The sequence below is a fragment of the Lactuca saligna genome, chromosome 6 (assembly GCF_052625555.1).
Source record: "Lactuca saligna cultivar CGN05327 chromosome 6, ASM5262555v1, whole genome shotgun sequence".
Lineage (NCBI taxonomy): Eukaryota > Viridiplantae > Streptophyta > Magnoliopsida > Asterales > Asteraceae > Lactuca > Lactuca saligna.
The window spans coordinates 162,298,568-162,314,731 of record NC_136422.1 but is presented as its reverse complement, the minus strand read 5'-3'; the positions used below and the strand labels follow the sequence as shown (position 1 = coordinate 162,314,731).

The following is a 16,164-nucleotide window of genomic DNA, read 5'->3' as shown; positions in this document are numbered from 1 at the left end:
AATAACATAATTGTCCATTTTAACGTAATAGTCATTATCTACAAAGTTCATTGGTTCCTATTATTTTTCTTGGATCAAAAATACTTTATGGATCACTTATCTAGATCATGATTCTGTGAATCATGTCATGATCCAAAATATTTTTAGGATATGATCTTAATATGATATGATCATAACTTAAAAAGATGACATGAATTATATTTGCTTGATCTTAAATAAGGTTTTCTGGAACATTGTTCTTTCAAATGTTTAAAACTATGACATGAGATGATCCGTAAGAATAATATCCAAATATTTATGATCCAATCTTACAAATAATGTGATAAAAATAAATACTTATTGTGATCCGACTTAATATGATACAAAGTTATTGTGATCCAAAACATTACAATACTCTAATTTTAAATCTACAAATATGTGATGATATAAAACTCTAAAATAATCCAATTCGAATACTTTACACTCCAAAAAAATTTATCATCCAAAAGTTTTATGGCCCAACGCTACAAATGAGGCGATAAACAAGTAAATGATTTTTTCTAATCCCAAACAATATAACAAATCAATTCAAAAAATATTTTGATTTAAAATATTTTGATCCAAAGCTACTATGCTGCAATTCCAATAACAAAATGATTCAAGCATGTGATAAACTAAGAAACTATGGATCAAAAAAATGTGAATTACTTATCTAGCCAGATCATGATTTTGTGAATCATCTCATGATCCAAAACATTATTTTTAGGATATGGTCTAAATGTGATATGATCCATAACTTAAAAGGATGGAATGAATCATACTTGGTTGATCCAAAACATATTTTTATGGAAGATTATCCTTTAAAATGTTTAAAACTATGACATTACGATGATCCATAAGAATAATATCCAAACATTTTTTATCCAATGTTACAAATAATGTGATAATAATAAAAAATTATTATGATCCAATCTGCTATGATACAAAGATGTGATCCAAAACATTATAATGCTTTAGTTTTAAATCTAAAAAGATGTGATGATCTTATACTCTACAATGATCCAATTCTAACAGTTGATGCTCCAAAAGAAAATTTCATCTAAAAGTTTATGATCCAAACATTTTATGGTCCAAACATTTAATGATAAAATGTTCCATATATGACATGCTAAAAAAATAAAGGGTTTTATCTAATCCCAAATGATATACCAAATCAATCATGTGATTCAAAAATATTATGTTCCAAAACTATACAATGTTGAATTTTCAACAATAAAATGATTCAACATGTGATAAACTAAGAAACTTTAAACCACAAACATACCTAACCTAATCTTGACAACAAGGTTGCTTGAAAACCTTGAGAAACTTTGCACTTATGAAGTTATTTGATGAAGATTAGACATATTGAAAACCTTGTAAACGTTGGTGTCCCCACTAGTAAAGGTATCTGACTTTAATCAACAATGATGATTAGAAGAACACCTTTAGGAGCCAAAACTGCTATGAATATTGGATATTCCATCACAATTAACTTGACAAAAGTAATATAAATTCATTTTTAAACCCTCATAGTAAACAGTAGAAAAACAACAGTAGGAACTGAGTTTGTAATGGATATTGATATACCAAAGTCACTAATGATGGCAGATGCTAATAAGACGAACCCAAGAGAAAGCATATTCCCTAGATAACAACCTATGATATACGATTTTGAAAGAACCGACCATAAAGCTAAAAAGAGGCCACCATAAACAAAGTTGTACAGACATCTAGAAGCCACCAAACATAAATTTTAGGGCATAAGAGCATGACTATAGAGCTTGTTAAACCTTCAAGTCATCAATAAGATCACAAACAACACCATGATGCCTATATATTTGCATGCCACTGAAAGAAGCACCCAAAGGACATCCACTAAGCACCAAATTGAACTAGGAAGTATGAACACAACTATAAAAATTATGATCTCTCTTAGTCATTTCATCGCTCGCTTGTAAGGCATCATCAAATATAAGTTGGTAACAGTTGTATAATTTTAAAAATTTTCACTACATCTTCTTGAAAACATATAAACCCTTATAAAAACAACTAATTTATTAGATTCATACTATTAATATGATGAACCTTATATTACAATAAAAAAATTTGTTTTTTAACCTAAAAATCAAAAACATGAGTAGATGAAAGAATGAAACTTTAAATCGTGTTTTTCATGAAAAACTACATTGATTCATACTAAACATCAATCTAAAGTAACATGTTTAATTTTAAGAAAAACACAAAATTGTGTGTTAATTGAATTAACCTGTTTTCAAAATTGGATTTTTGTGGAAAAAAAAACAGAACCAAAAAAGATGATGAATTAACATTTCAAATGCAATCAATGGATATAAATATGTAATATCTATTTTAGTTTTACCTTATCGAATCAGAATCTTCATATTATTAGTTGAATTTATGATCAAATGATTTGCTTCGTGATTTACGATCAGATTGATAATTGAAGTAACTTATAGTCCAATCTAATGCATATGTTTTCAGCTCAATCAATCCATTTTAAATTACATGGTTAAACATGAGCCCAAAATCATCCCTTGTTGATTTTGTTTTGTGACAAAAATGCCCTTAATGAGCTCGATTGGTTAAGTCATCGCAGTCCTCACTGAAATTAGTGTCCTCATCAAATCCAGACCTATAAGTCATACGGGTTTTAGATGTTATATGGTTAAGTTTAATGGCAAAAATCTTACAAATTTACGGTAACCAAAAAGTGTGTTAATTATGATAATACCATTTATTATTTGAAAAAACTTAAGTGGTTATATGTCATTTTCCCATATATATAAGTCATAAGATATAAGATTAATTCAAAATTTTTAAATATTTCTAGCACTTATCTATGAAAAGCTTAGAACACTAGGGCTCTCTTCATTCCGTTCTTTACTTATTTACACTTCTTTTATCTCCTACAAAACCCTAAAACAAGAAAATAAACCCATCAGCAATGGCGAAATGCTCACTACCTTCACTCATTCTTCTAGCATTTGCTTTGGTTCAGTCGAACGCCACCCAAAACCACCCATCTCCGCCATCAGCAGCCCCGGCACCGCAATTAACACCATCTTGTGATGTTCTATTGTTCAAGATGATTGATTGCTTACCGTATCTTACAAAAAGATCAAAAATGGCTAAGCCTGTTGAATCTTGTTGTTCGGGTTTTTTAGAGGTATGGAAGCTTGATTTGAACTGCGTTTGTGATGCTTTGAATGGCAGTGTTGAATTAGGATTCCAATTGAACATGACGAGAGTGTTTCATGTTTCTTCTGTTTGTGGTTTCCCACATGTTTCTCTTGACAAATGTTTACGTAAGTTTTTTTCTTCTTTTTGTCGTATAACATAACAATATATATCATTATTCATGTTAATTAGTTATGGATTTAATAAATTTAAATATTATTTAATCTGTTATATATATAGCAATTCCTTCGGTGGCAAAACCGCCGGTTCAAATTATAAAACCATCTCCGGCGATGACTTCAGCTCAAGCGATGACAACGAGTGATGCCGATTCTTTTTCACAATTAAACTTCTTCAAGATTCTTATTAGTTTGGTAGTAATTTTAAATTTTCTAGCACTTAATTTACCAATATAACTTTTTAGATTTTATAGGTTATTTATTTAAGTTTAGGGTTCATAATGTAGATCATTATCTAATTTGTTTATTCAGTTGAATTTTAAAGTTTTGCTTACGGGATTTATATAAACCCATAATTATTTTTTGTGTTTGTTATGTTAGCTTTATCATTTCCAATATATATTTGTTAAAAACTAAGAAGGCAAATTGTTTATTCATACAACAGCTTTATCCTAATTATCGCGCGTAAAAAGTCTTTATATACTACTTATTTTGATGTTTTGCTCTGTGTTAAAAACTTCTCATCCACCCTTATCATCACTGATGATTTTATTTGGAAAATAATTTTATAGTGACATCGAAATGAAAAGAAAATGGTAAAATGATCTTTTAGAATACATTTTATTATATTTAATAATCTAATTTTGATCATTAAACATTACATAATTAGTTTCAAAGTGCAAATCCAAAATAACCTTAATGAATATTACGTTAGATCAATAAGTTTAAATTTAATCATGATCTATGCGGTTTTTTTCTTTGTAGATAAGACCATCCGTTATACTCATCACATACCACATATGTGGTGGGTGTCACATCAGCACCACATTATACTACCACTAAAGTTATCTTCAATGCATTGAACTCAAATGAGTTCAATAGATTGTCACATGTACATGCCACTCACAATATAATTTTATCTATTAAAATCTACACTCCATTAAACCCAATACAATTTAATGGATTGCCACATCATTTATGTATGTGTGTGTGAGGAGAGAGTGTGTGAAGTTCAATGGGGATTGAACTCCCCTTGAGTGTCATGTCATTAACCCACAATGGGGATTTTGAGTTTAATGGGATTAAACTCCTCATTCAACTCTCCATTAAACTACCATTGGAGATGACCTAACATGGTATACCTACCACTAATACACTAATCAACATCATTATTATTTTTTTTTTAATTCAAAAATACAATAAAATTACAGTTTTTTTAATTTAAAAATACAATAAAATTACATTTTTTATAATTAAAAAGCATTCATTTTTTTTAAAACTAGTTTTTTATTAATTATAAAAATAAAATTACAACTTCAAACTACATTACTTAGTTAATCTAGAAAAAAAACATTACATTAATTAAAAAAAACAAACAAACATACATATAAAAAAAAACCTAATCGTCGTTCATGCTACGTTGGTACAAATGTTTCGCGACATCTTCTCGAATATTGAAACATGTTTCACTGTTATGAATTTCAACAACTCGTTCTAAAAACGCATTCGCTCCAGGTACGAACTCATCAATTGGAACGACAACGTCGTTCGGATCATATGTGCAAATCGCTCGACCTTCATCTTCAATAATCATATTATGCATTATAATACATGCTAGGACCATTCGTTTAATTATTTCTTTATCCCATAGTCGTGTAGCATATTTCACTACATGTCATGTCTGCTTAAGGACTCCAAATGCCCTCTCGATATCCTTTCTCGCCGATTCCTGTTTTTTTGTAAACAACTTTGCCTTGTCACTTCGAGGAACCGAGTATCCCTTCATCAATGTAGAATAATCCGGGTATATCCCATCACCAAGGTAGTAACCGTATTTGTACGCGTGCCCGTTCACCGTGAACGTCATATCAGGTGCTTTGCCGATCCAAATATCGTTGAAAAGTAGAGATTGGCCAAGAACATTAAGGTCGTTGTTAGACCCCGCTACTCCAAAAAAGGCATGTCATATCCACAAATCTTGAGATGCAACAGCTTTTAGGATGATAGTTGGTTCACCTATATCTCCTCGAGTGAACTGACCATGCCATGCATTTGGACATTTTTCCCAAGCCACATGCGTACAATCTAGACTGCCAAGCATACTCGGAAATCCATGCCTCTCCTCATGAGCCGAATATAATCTCTCGATATCATGGTGAGTAGTTTGCGCAAATATTCTTCGTGAAAACCTCATAAACACATGCAGAAAACCAATCTACACATTCAACTGCGATCCTCTCGGATACTTTCAAGTATTCGTCAGATGCATCGAATGTTATATCGTATCCCAAATACCTAAGCGCAGCCGCACATTTTTGCATACTACTAAAACTCATTCTTCCTCTAGCGTCGGGTTTTTGTTTGAAAAAATCATAACGAGATTCTAAAGCATTACTAATACGTAAAAATATAGTCTTATTCAAACGGAAACGACGTTCGAATGAGTCGTCATTATAAAGACAATTATCAGCAAAGTAATCACGTACCAATAAGTTGTGTGCGGCTTGGCGATCATGATTGACGACCGCCCTTGTACGAGCTACATTCGAACTTTCTCCGTTGTGAATGTGTTGCACAACATTGAAGAATGTCTCGACGAATTCTACGTCGTCATCCGAGTCAACACTTTTTAAAAATTCCATATGTATTGTGGAACCCATGTATATGTGTTTTGTGGTTTTAGAGAATAGAATGGGGTGTAAATTTTGGTATAATAGAAATTTTATTTATAATTAGTAAATTGAGTTTGAAAAAAAATCGACCAAAATAGTCGTTCAACGGCCAAAAAATCGAACACCCAATCAAATTTCTCGTTTGAATCCGTCGCCGGGAACACGAAGAAGCACGACCACACCCGACCACGGAACGTCGGGGTGGTGGGATCCGTGCTCGTGGCCAACTAGACCACGATTCCATTCGTGGTATGTATACCACAAGGCCTAACAGATTTCTTTGGGTTATAGTTATATTAATAGATTATAACTCGCGTTTAACGTGGGGGAACGCATAAAAAAAAGTACAAGTCATTGAATGATATATTTGTAGACAACTTTTTATGTTAACAAGAATTATATGCATTAATGGGTTAAAATGAATTTATGCAATTCTTCAATACATATATTAAAAAAATAATATCATAAAATAAAATAATAAATGGGTTGACAATTAAAAAAATTAATGTTACATTTGGTATATTTTTCATCAGCCACTGATTATCATGGTGAATAGCATCTTTAACATGACAATAAAAAAAAATAATAATAAAAAGCAGACCCAGATTCATACTGAATAAGAATTACAACTCTCACCTTAAAAATTATAAAATGACACTTGAATGGACAATAAAATAAAATTGGAAACATTCGAATATAGATTAATGGCACAATAACTTTACAAATGTAAAATTATGAACTTACTTGTTATAAACATCAAAAACTCCACCACAACTTTCATTCGTAAGTGGTTCAACATTAGTATAATCATCATTCTTACTTACTTTTTTTTTGAACTGTCACGACAATAAAAAGAATACCATCATTCGTCTAAATCAAAACCGATAACAGTAATAATGATGGACAAACCAATTTTTTATTTCATAACATTTTATATATATATATATATATATATATATATATATATATATATATATATATATATAATATTTTTCATATATATATTCATCGTGTTATGCGCCATAAATTTATAAAATTAATGGAAAAATATTAATATTGTTATGCATACCTCATTGTAATATAGAATATCATCAATGCTCTTGATTGGAACACAGGGTAGTAATCATCTACCTTTGTCACAACAGTATCGATGTTAAGTTGTGTAGTACTAATGGAAAACTTAGCTTTCAAATCCAAATCAGCAATACTACATATAAGAAGAAAAAAATGAAGAAATTAAAAAATATAAATAATTAATGATTAAAAAATAAAGAAAAACAAACATTAAGCTATTCATTAATGATAAAAGACATACTTTTTTGAATTTTAAAATGTGAGAAATGTTATCATTAATATGCAATCTCTGCTAAAACAAACAGTTACCCACTGGAGGTTGACCTGTAAAAACAATTAAAGTTATAAATTAATTTATCTTATAAATAAAATATTAATGTAATGACATGGAAATTTATAACAAAAAAATATTCTTACCACCCCAAGTTTTGAGCTTTGTCATATGTATGAGGATGATAACACCTCCATTATCGTTTTGATGTAAACAAATCATTTTACGATAAGTATGTATAATAATGCAATATCAAAAGTACATTGCCTTTTTTAACCTTTGGATAAAAAAGCATACGTTGATTGAGAAACACAGAGACAAATATATATTAAAGAAATATATGAATCGTTCCCAAAAAGTAGTTTTTACTGCAAGGGTAAATAGTTCATTTTGAAGAAATAATATATGTAGACACTAAACATTTCAGGAAGGTACTCCACTTTTACTTTTCTTGATTTCTATTTTCATCCAATCCAAACACATAATCAAATCCAAACACAGAACTAATTAAACTGAATTTTACATCATCAAATACAAACACAGAATCCAATCCAACAAACAAGCACACACACACACACACAGAGAAACACAAACAGACACATACAGCAAGTGTAAATATATCATTTTACAAACACAAACAGACACATACAACAAGTATGTATAATACATCAATATCAAATTTACATTTTCCTTTTTTACCTTTTGACAAAAATGCATAAGCTTATTGAGAAACACAGACACACACATATATTAAAGAATATACGAATCATTCCAGATAAAAGTTGTTTTTACAGCAAGCCTAAATAAGTCATTTTGATGAAATAACATGTGTAGACACTTAACCCTTCGGAAAGGTAGTCCATTTTTACTTTTCTTTATTTATTTTTTCATCTAATCCAAACACATAATCCAATCCAATTAACACAAAACTAATTAAACTGATTTTACTTCATCCAACCCAAACATAAAATCCAATCCAAACACACAGACACACATGCAAACACACACACACACAGGGGAGGAGAGGGAGAGAGAGAGAGAGAGAGAGAGAGAGAGAGAGAGAGAGTGTGTGTGTGTGTGTGTGTATGTGTGAGTGTGTGTGAGAGAGAGAATAGAAAATCCGTTTATCAAAAACCCACTACTAAGCCATTGATACATATACTGAACACATAAACTATAATCAGATGTAAGAAATAATCAGTAAATAAAAAAATGTTAAGCTTATGAAGCTGGTATTCGAACGTGATGCTGCAAAGTCTAGATTTCACGAAATTGTGATAACAACTGAATGAGATTATATTTATACATAATTTTGAACAAAGATTTTGGAAAGGATATAAAGAAGTTAATATTGTGATTCATATCATACTATTTTGAATCATTTGATTTCAGTTTCTATAATTATGAAAGGTATATATACAAATTACTTGATTTTAAAAAATGAATGAACATATTTATGTTTTGACAATTATGTTGACATGTATTTCACTTCAATACATTCCAATTAAAAATTTCAGTCGCCATTAATAAATTTTCAACTTTTCAGACATAGTCAACTTAATTTTGTTAATATTAATTTTGTTTTATTTTATGATGACATCATCAAAATGATCCAATGGTTGAAATTAATCAATGAAACATAATGAATGACCCTAATTGTTGAATGTGATGTCATCAAGTTTCTCTTTTAATATATATAAAAATTTAAAAAGACTCTTAATTAATTTACTTTGAGATCAATAACTTTAATAGATGATCACATTGATCATTTAATCAATTATTTTTATACATCTATCATTTGGTAAATATCTACAAATTACATTAAGTTCAAGTGTTCTATTAATTGAATATAAACCAACAAATCGATAAGAAAATAATAAGATATCAACAAATACAATAATTTAAGTAACAGAATACTAAAATACACACAAACTAATCAACACAATAAAATCAAATCTGACTTAAAGTTAAGAATATGGTTGAACTAATTAAAAATTTGATTGTTAAGATTGATATTTTAAAAATATAGTTGATTTTTTAGTGAGAAATATGGTTATAAATGGGGTGTTTGGGATTTCTTTTCAAAACCAAAAGTGTTTTTTATAAAATTTCTTTTCTTAAAAGTTATTTTAAGGAGTAAAAGTTAAAAGTTGGTTTTAAAAAATATTTGGATGAAATTTTTTGACTTTTGAATGTTTTATACCTTTTAAAAGGCAAAAGTCACAAAAAGATACAATTTCATGACTTTTGAAAAGCTTTTTTTTTCTTCTTGACAAAAAATTATTTTTAATAGTTTTTTTTTAATTCTTAAACATCTTTTGAATCTTTTAACTTTTTCAAAAAGCTAAAAGTCAAAAAGTTATTTTAAAAACAATCACAAATACCTTCTAAGTTTGATTTAAAGAGTGTTTGCAATTGCTTAATTGCTTATTTAAGATGGTACTAGCTTATTATGTTTTTTTCGCTACTGGTAACTTGTTTTTACTGTTTGAATAGAAAAAACTAAAAGTCAACTTAAATAAAAAGTTTTTATAAGTTTAGTCACTTGATATATATATATATATATATATATATATATATATATATATATATATATATATATATATATATAAGGATGAGCTTATTGATTTATTTACCTAGCAAAATTTTCCTAACATTTCAAAACAATTTATCTGTTTATTGTGTTTTGGTATCACATAAGTAATAAGCTAATCCAAACTTATTTTTTAAACTCCGTTTCAGCTACTAAGCTCTTTTAGAAATAATAAATAAATAAATAAAATAAAAATAAATGTTTTAAATAAGTAAAATCCCAAACACTCCTAAATAAAACGAATATGCACAATAAGACTAACATTTATTCATAACAATGCATATATTGTCATAATCCTAGCTAATAAATGAAAAGTTTTCTGCTCTAACCCAAATATCATCACCTAATATATCATATGGTTTTTTCTAGTTACTTTTATTTTATCATTTTCCACTTGGCAATTTATGGTTTTTTTCCTTTTTTTTAATATTAAAAAACCACAATTGACTGTGTAGCACCTGGTTTCCGGTATGTGGATTTTATTTAAGCATTGCCCTATTTTAGCCTTGGACTCGGCGAGTCATAAGGTCCGACTCGCCGAGTAGGGACGAGACTCAGGACACGTTTAAGTGGGCGACTCGGCGAGTCCATATCCTGGACTCGGCGAGTCACCACTGCTGGATGAAACCCTAAGTTTCAAGGGTTTGCACCCTATTTAAACCCTCATTCCGCCCCAACTCGTCCCCATTCACCCCCAGAACTCCCCCAACATCGTTTTCCCTTATTTCCTTGAGAGATTGAAGTGTTCTTGGTGTGTTCTTGAAGGTTTTGAGGAGAAAGAGGAGTAGATCAAGAAGAGGAGAAGGAGATCAGCCATCTTTGTGTCATTTCAACATTTTCCTTGAGGTATATCTCGTTTTTCCCTTGTTTCTATGCTTAAGATCCCATTTGAGACACTCTTGAGCAATTCTTCAAGCTTGTTTGTGCTTAATGTTTCGTAATAAGTGGATTAACCTTTAGATCTAGGCAAGATTGAGCTCCAGGAGCTCAGATCTGTTAGCTTTATGGCCCCATGTGGCTTGTTCATCCTAGATCTACCCTTTTGAGGCATTTTGCACCCTAAAATCCACATTAGTGAATATCCACACGTAAAGTTGGAAACTTTACGTGTGATTTGTGTCCTAGAAGTCCAGATCTATGAATGGCATGGACTGAAATCGAGTAAATCGGTGTATTTGGTGGATGCATGGCGGCGACTCGGCGAGTCTGGTCGCGAGTCACCGATTTGGTCCCTTCATGATGTATCGAGTTGAGCCGTGAGTCACAGGGGGTGACTCGGTGAGTTGGGAGCTGAACTCACCCATGTTAGGACTCGGCGAGTCAATGCCCTGACTCGGCGAGTCCAAGGCAATCTTCATAGATCAAGAACAGACTCGGCGAGTTGTTCATACAACTCGGCGAGTCTTAGCATAAAGTGTTCTTCGGATGAAGATGAACTCGACGAGTTGGTCATACAACTCGGCGAGTAGGATGAAGGAGTTGAATGACAGTTAGAAGATGAACTCGTCGAGTCATAGCCCAACTCGACGAGTAGAACCAGGGACCCAGGACAATAGTTTGCTAGGGACTCGGCGAGTGGAGATCCACTCGGCGAGTCGGGTTAACTGAGAGTTGACTCTAGCATTGGCTTAGAGCTAGACCGGGGGTAAAATGGTCATTTTATTTAAAGGACAGTTAGCAGTGTTTGATTGAGTATGTTGTGGGAATTGCAGCCGGAGGACTCCCGGAGCAGCAGCAGTCAGTTAGTTCCCGATCAGTTCAGCAGCTACTTTGAGGTGAGTTACCTTCCAGTAGCGGTGGGTCTAAGGCCACAATGCCGGCCCACCAGTAGGAGACGTATGATAGATGATTGTCTTTGTGAAATCATCTAGGTTTGCTATTACCTGTTATGTTATATGTGATGGGTTTTGAGCATTCTAACACTTCCTAAGTGTACATGCAACCCTAATAACCTTGGATCTATGTTTTTCTAATTTGTCATGCAAAGTTGATTTCCAAGGTTATATTCCTATCTAGCATACATGGGGAACAATTTTAACATAAAGTATAGATAGAATTACTTACCTTGTTGTTTCTTGTGTTCCTTGAAACCTTGTGAGCCTAGCACCCCAAGTGTGATGCCTCAAATGCTTCACACAACACCAAATGCTCTTGGAAGAACTTATGAGAGAATACTTACTTCACAAAAACGGCCAAGCCCTCTATTTCTTTTGTGTGTAACCGATTTGGGAGGAGATCATATTACTTATATAGTGTTGACACATCTAGGGTTAAACCCTAATGTGTCATGACTCTTCATTTCCATGACCCATGGGTTTGTAACTCCCATGGAGCATCCTATGGGTGGAACCCAACTTGATGATCCATGGAGCCTTTTAGCCCACTATACAAGATATGGATGATTTACTTAATCAACCCATATATTTAATTAGTTATCTTTTGATCACTTAATTAATTCTAAATTAATTCTTGATCAAACTAATCAAATAATATTATTATTAATATATTAGAACTTATAATATATTAATAATCTCCAAGCGTTATTTCTCTCATTTAGTCTATCCAATTGCATGGTGCCATGCAACCCAAATGGACCATGCCGGGTCGGGTCAAGTACATACCAGAAATAGTTATGGACTTAGACACCTTATCCAATAGTCTCCCACTTGGATAAGTCTAGTAACTATTACTGCAAGTATGACTTCAGGAACCGATCGGCAATCGTAGCTCTTTACAAGGTTTCTCGAAACTTGAGAAAACGATGGTACGCCATTTAAGATAAGTGATCATATAATCCTCTGTTCTAGATATCAGTTGGACAAATACATGGAACAATATCTTACTTATTGTCCAACATTTGTTTCCCGATTTCCGATTTGTTTGACAAAGAACTTCATTGAACACATCAATTCAGTTCTGACCGGGCCCGGTACATAGGTCAAAACAAAATCATCGAGGGGCCCAGATATCAGCTTCTAATCCAAGAAGGAACAGATAAACTTCGACTCATATGTTTGTTCTACTACTCATTGAATTACACACAAGAGCACGATTTTATAACATCGAGTTACCAATGCGTTTTTCGTACAATCAATGCATAACCAACTCGTAAGTAACAAATCATATCTCTAGGTTTAAAGACTTATATGATATTACCGTCTCACGATCACTCGAGATAGAATTCCATGAAGTGATTCCAGTGAGCGTGGGTTGAGTCCAATGCTCAGAACTTATGAGCACTCATGATTGTTGTAGCCTTGTCCCAGACCTCTACAACCAAACATGACAGTCTTGATTCATACCTACTTCCGACATATGACCGACTGTGGAGGTTTGAATAATATGTTATACCAAACAAAATTATTCTGGAAGTCAAAACATGCAAAGAAATATAGTAAACGATCGACAAGAGATAGTAACACTTTACTCATAAATAAAACACTTTTATTCATCATCAAATGTCAATTACACTTTACAAATTTTGATATTATCTAACTACTAAATCTAATATCATCCTTCAGCCCTATGCTCCGAGCATGCTGGAGATGCTTAACCCGAGTCAGTCCCTTCGTGAGAGGATCTGCTGGGTTCTCATCCGATGATACCCTCTTTGCCACGAGGAGTCCTTCTTCGATCCGATGTCTGATGAAATGGTATTTTCTGTCGATGTGTCTGGATCTCCCGTGATCCCTTGGTTCCTTGGCTAAGGCAACAGCACTTTCACTATCACAGAAAATTTCCATCGGCTCTTTAATAGCTGGTACAACTCCAAGATCTCCAATGAAGTTCCTCAGCCATAACGCCTCCTTTGCCGCTTCGCTAGCTGCAATATACTCTGATTCACAAGTAGAATCTGCCACTGTCTCTTGCTTGGAACTCTTCCAAGAAATTGCTCCTCCATTTAGGGTAAAGACCCAGCCCGACTGAGAGCGGAAGTTATCCCTATCAGTCTGGAAACTAGCATCACTATACCCTACAACTCTCAAGTCATCACTCCCACCGAGGATAAGGACCCAGTCCTTAGTCCTTCGTAGGTACTTGAGAATATTCTTTACCGCAATCCAGTGTGCCTTGCCAGGGTTCCCCTGAAACCTGCTAACCATGCTCAAGGCAAAGGCTACATCAGGTCGAGTACACGTCATAGCATACATGATCGAACCTACAGCCGAAGCATAAGGTATTCGACTCATTTCTGCTATCTCAGCCTTAGTGCAAGGGCTTTGTGTCTTACTCAGCTTGGCGCTACTCTGGATGGGCAACTCTCCTTTCTTGGAGTCTTGCATTCTGAATCTCTTCAGAATCTTCTCCAAGTAGGTACTTTGACTAAGTCCAATTAGTCTTTTACTCCGATCTCTCAAAATCCTTATCCCCAAAATATAGGCAGCTTCACCAAGGTCCTTTATAGCGAAACACTTTCCAAGCCAGGACTTTACTTCCTGCAAGGTTGGAATGTCGTTTCCTATGAGTAGTATGTCATCCACATACAATACCAAAAAGCTAACTATACTCCCACTAGCCTTGACATATACACAAGATTCATCTTCACTCCTAGAAAAGCCAAATTCCTTGACCTTTTCATCAAAACAAAGATTCCATCTGCGAGGTGCTTGCTTTAATCCATAAATGGATTTCTCAAGCTTACACACTCTATTAGGGTACTCGTTACTGACAAAACCCTCTGGCTGACTCATGTAAACATCTTCAGCCAACTTTCCATTAAGGAAAGCGGTTTTGACATCCATTTGCCAAATTTCATAGTCATGAAATGCGGCTATGGCTAACAGAACCCGAATAGACTTAATCTTGGCTACCGGAGAAAAGGTCTCATCATAGTCCACTCCAGGAATTTGAGAGAAGCCCTTTGCAACCAGTCTAGCCTTATAAGTGTGTACTTTACCATCCATGTCGGTCTTCTTTTTGAAGACCCATTTGCACCCTACAGTCTTTCGACCTGGTACATTCTCAACCAAGTTCCAAACTTGATTGTCATACATGGATTGTATCTCGCTATCCATAGCCTCTTTCCATTTGGCAGACTCGGGGCCTGCCATGGCTTCCTCGTAGCTGTTAGGGTCATCTTGACTTACTAGTGTCTCATCACTAATAAGTGTCTCACCTTCTGCAGTAATATGGAATCCATAGTAATGCTCAGGTGCACTCCTAACTCTCGTGGAACGCCTCAGAGGTACAGATTCGTCAATTGGCTCAACAGGAGTTTCCTCCTCAAGTTGAGGGCTAGAGTTTGAAGTTCCTTCACCACTTGACTCTTGAATTTCTTCAAGATCAACTTGCCTCCCACTGTCTCCTTGGCTTATAAACTCTCTTTCTCGAAAGACTCCTCTTCTTGCTACAAAGACCACATTGTCACTAGGTCTGTAGAAGAGGTAACCAAAGGATTGTTGTGGGTAGCCGATGAAAATACACCTCTCGCTTCGGGGTTCGAGCTTATCATGAGTCTCGCGTCTCACGAAAGCCTCGCAGCCCCAAATCTTGATGTGGTCTAGTTTAGGTACTTTACCAGTCCACATCTCGTGAGGAGTTTTGGCAACTTTCTTTGTAGGGACTAGATTAAGGATATGGGCGGCAGTCTCTAAGGCATACCCCCAGAATGAGATTGGTAGCGAAGCTCGACTCATCATGGAACGAACCATGTCCAACAAGGTTCGATTACGCCTCTCAGCCACACCATTCAACTGCGGTGTCCTGGGAGGTGTCAATTGTGAGACAATCCCACATTCCTTTAGATAGTCTAGGAACTCTGAACTAAGATACTCACCACCTCGATCGGATCGAAGCATCTTAATGTTCCTGCCCAATTGATTCTCGACTTCCTGTTTAAATTCCTTAAACTTCTCGAAAGTCTCTGACTTATGCTTGATTAAGTAGACATATCCATATCTACTGTAATCATCGGTAAAAGTCAAATAATAACGATTAGCATCTCTTGTGGCATGTTTGAATGGTCCACACACATCCGTGGTATAAGGTCCAACAAACCTTCACCCCTTTCACATGAGCCTGTGAAGGGTGACTTTGTCATTTTTCCAAGTAAGCATGATTCGCAACTATCATTTGACTTTAGGTCAAACGACTCCAAGACTCCATCCTTTTGGAGTTGGCCTATGCGTTTCTTGCTTATATGTCCAAGACGACAAT

At 33.8% G+C, this 16,164-nt stretch overlaps 2 protein-coding genes across 2 annotated transcripts; one reads left to right on the top strand and one right to left on the bottom strand.

Moving 5' to 3' along the window:
- Window positions 1-2,986: 2,986 nt before the first annotated feature.
- Window positions 2,987-3,635, top strand: LOC145003087 (non-specific lipid transfer protein GPI-anchored 23-like). Its single transcript, XM_078962236.1, has 2 exons — window positions 2,987-3,347; window positions 3,460-3,635. Exons 1-2 carry the CDS (start codon window positions 2,987-2,989, stop codon window positions 3,633-3,635), a joined length of 537 nt encoding a protein of 178 aa, XP_078818362.1.
- A 1,913-nt stretch (window positions 3,636-5,548) lies between these two features.
- On the bottom strand, window positions 5,549-6,058 carry LOC145003086 (uncharacterized). Its single transcript, XM_078962235.1, has one exon. The coding sequence runs from the start codon at window positions 6,056-6,058 to the stop codon at window positions 5,549-5,551; it is 510 nt and encodes a 169-aa protein (XP_078818361.1).
- Window positions 6,059-16,164: the final 10,106 nt, after the last annotated feature.

Coding starts and splice junctions, on each gene's coding strand:
- LOC145003087 (XM_078962236.1), top strand. CDS start 2,987: ATGGCGAAATGCTCACTACCTTCACTCATTCTTCTAGCATTTGCTTTG. Junction 3,348..3,459: donor TTCTCTTGACAAATGTTTAC/GTAAGTTTTTTT, acceptor TTATATATATAG/CAATTCCTTCGGTGGCAAAA.
- LOC145003086 (XM_078962235.1), bottom strand. CDS start 6,058: ATGGGTTCCACAATACATATGGAATTTTTAAAAAGTGTTGACTCGGAT.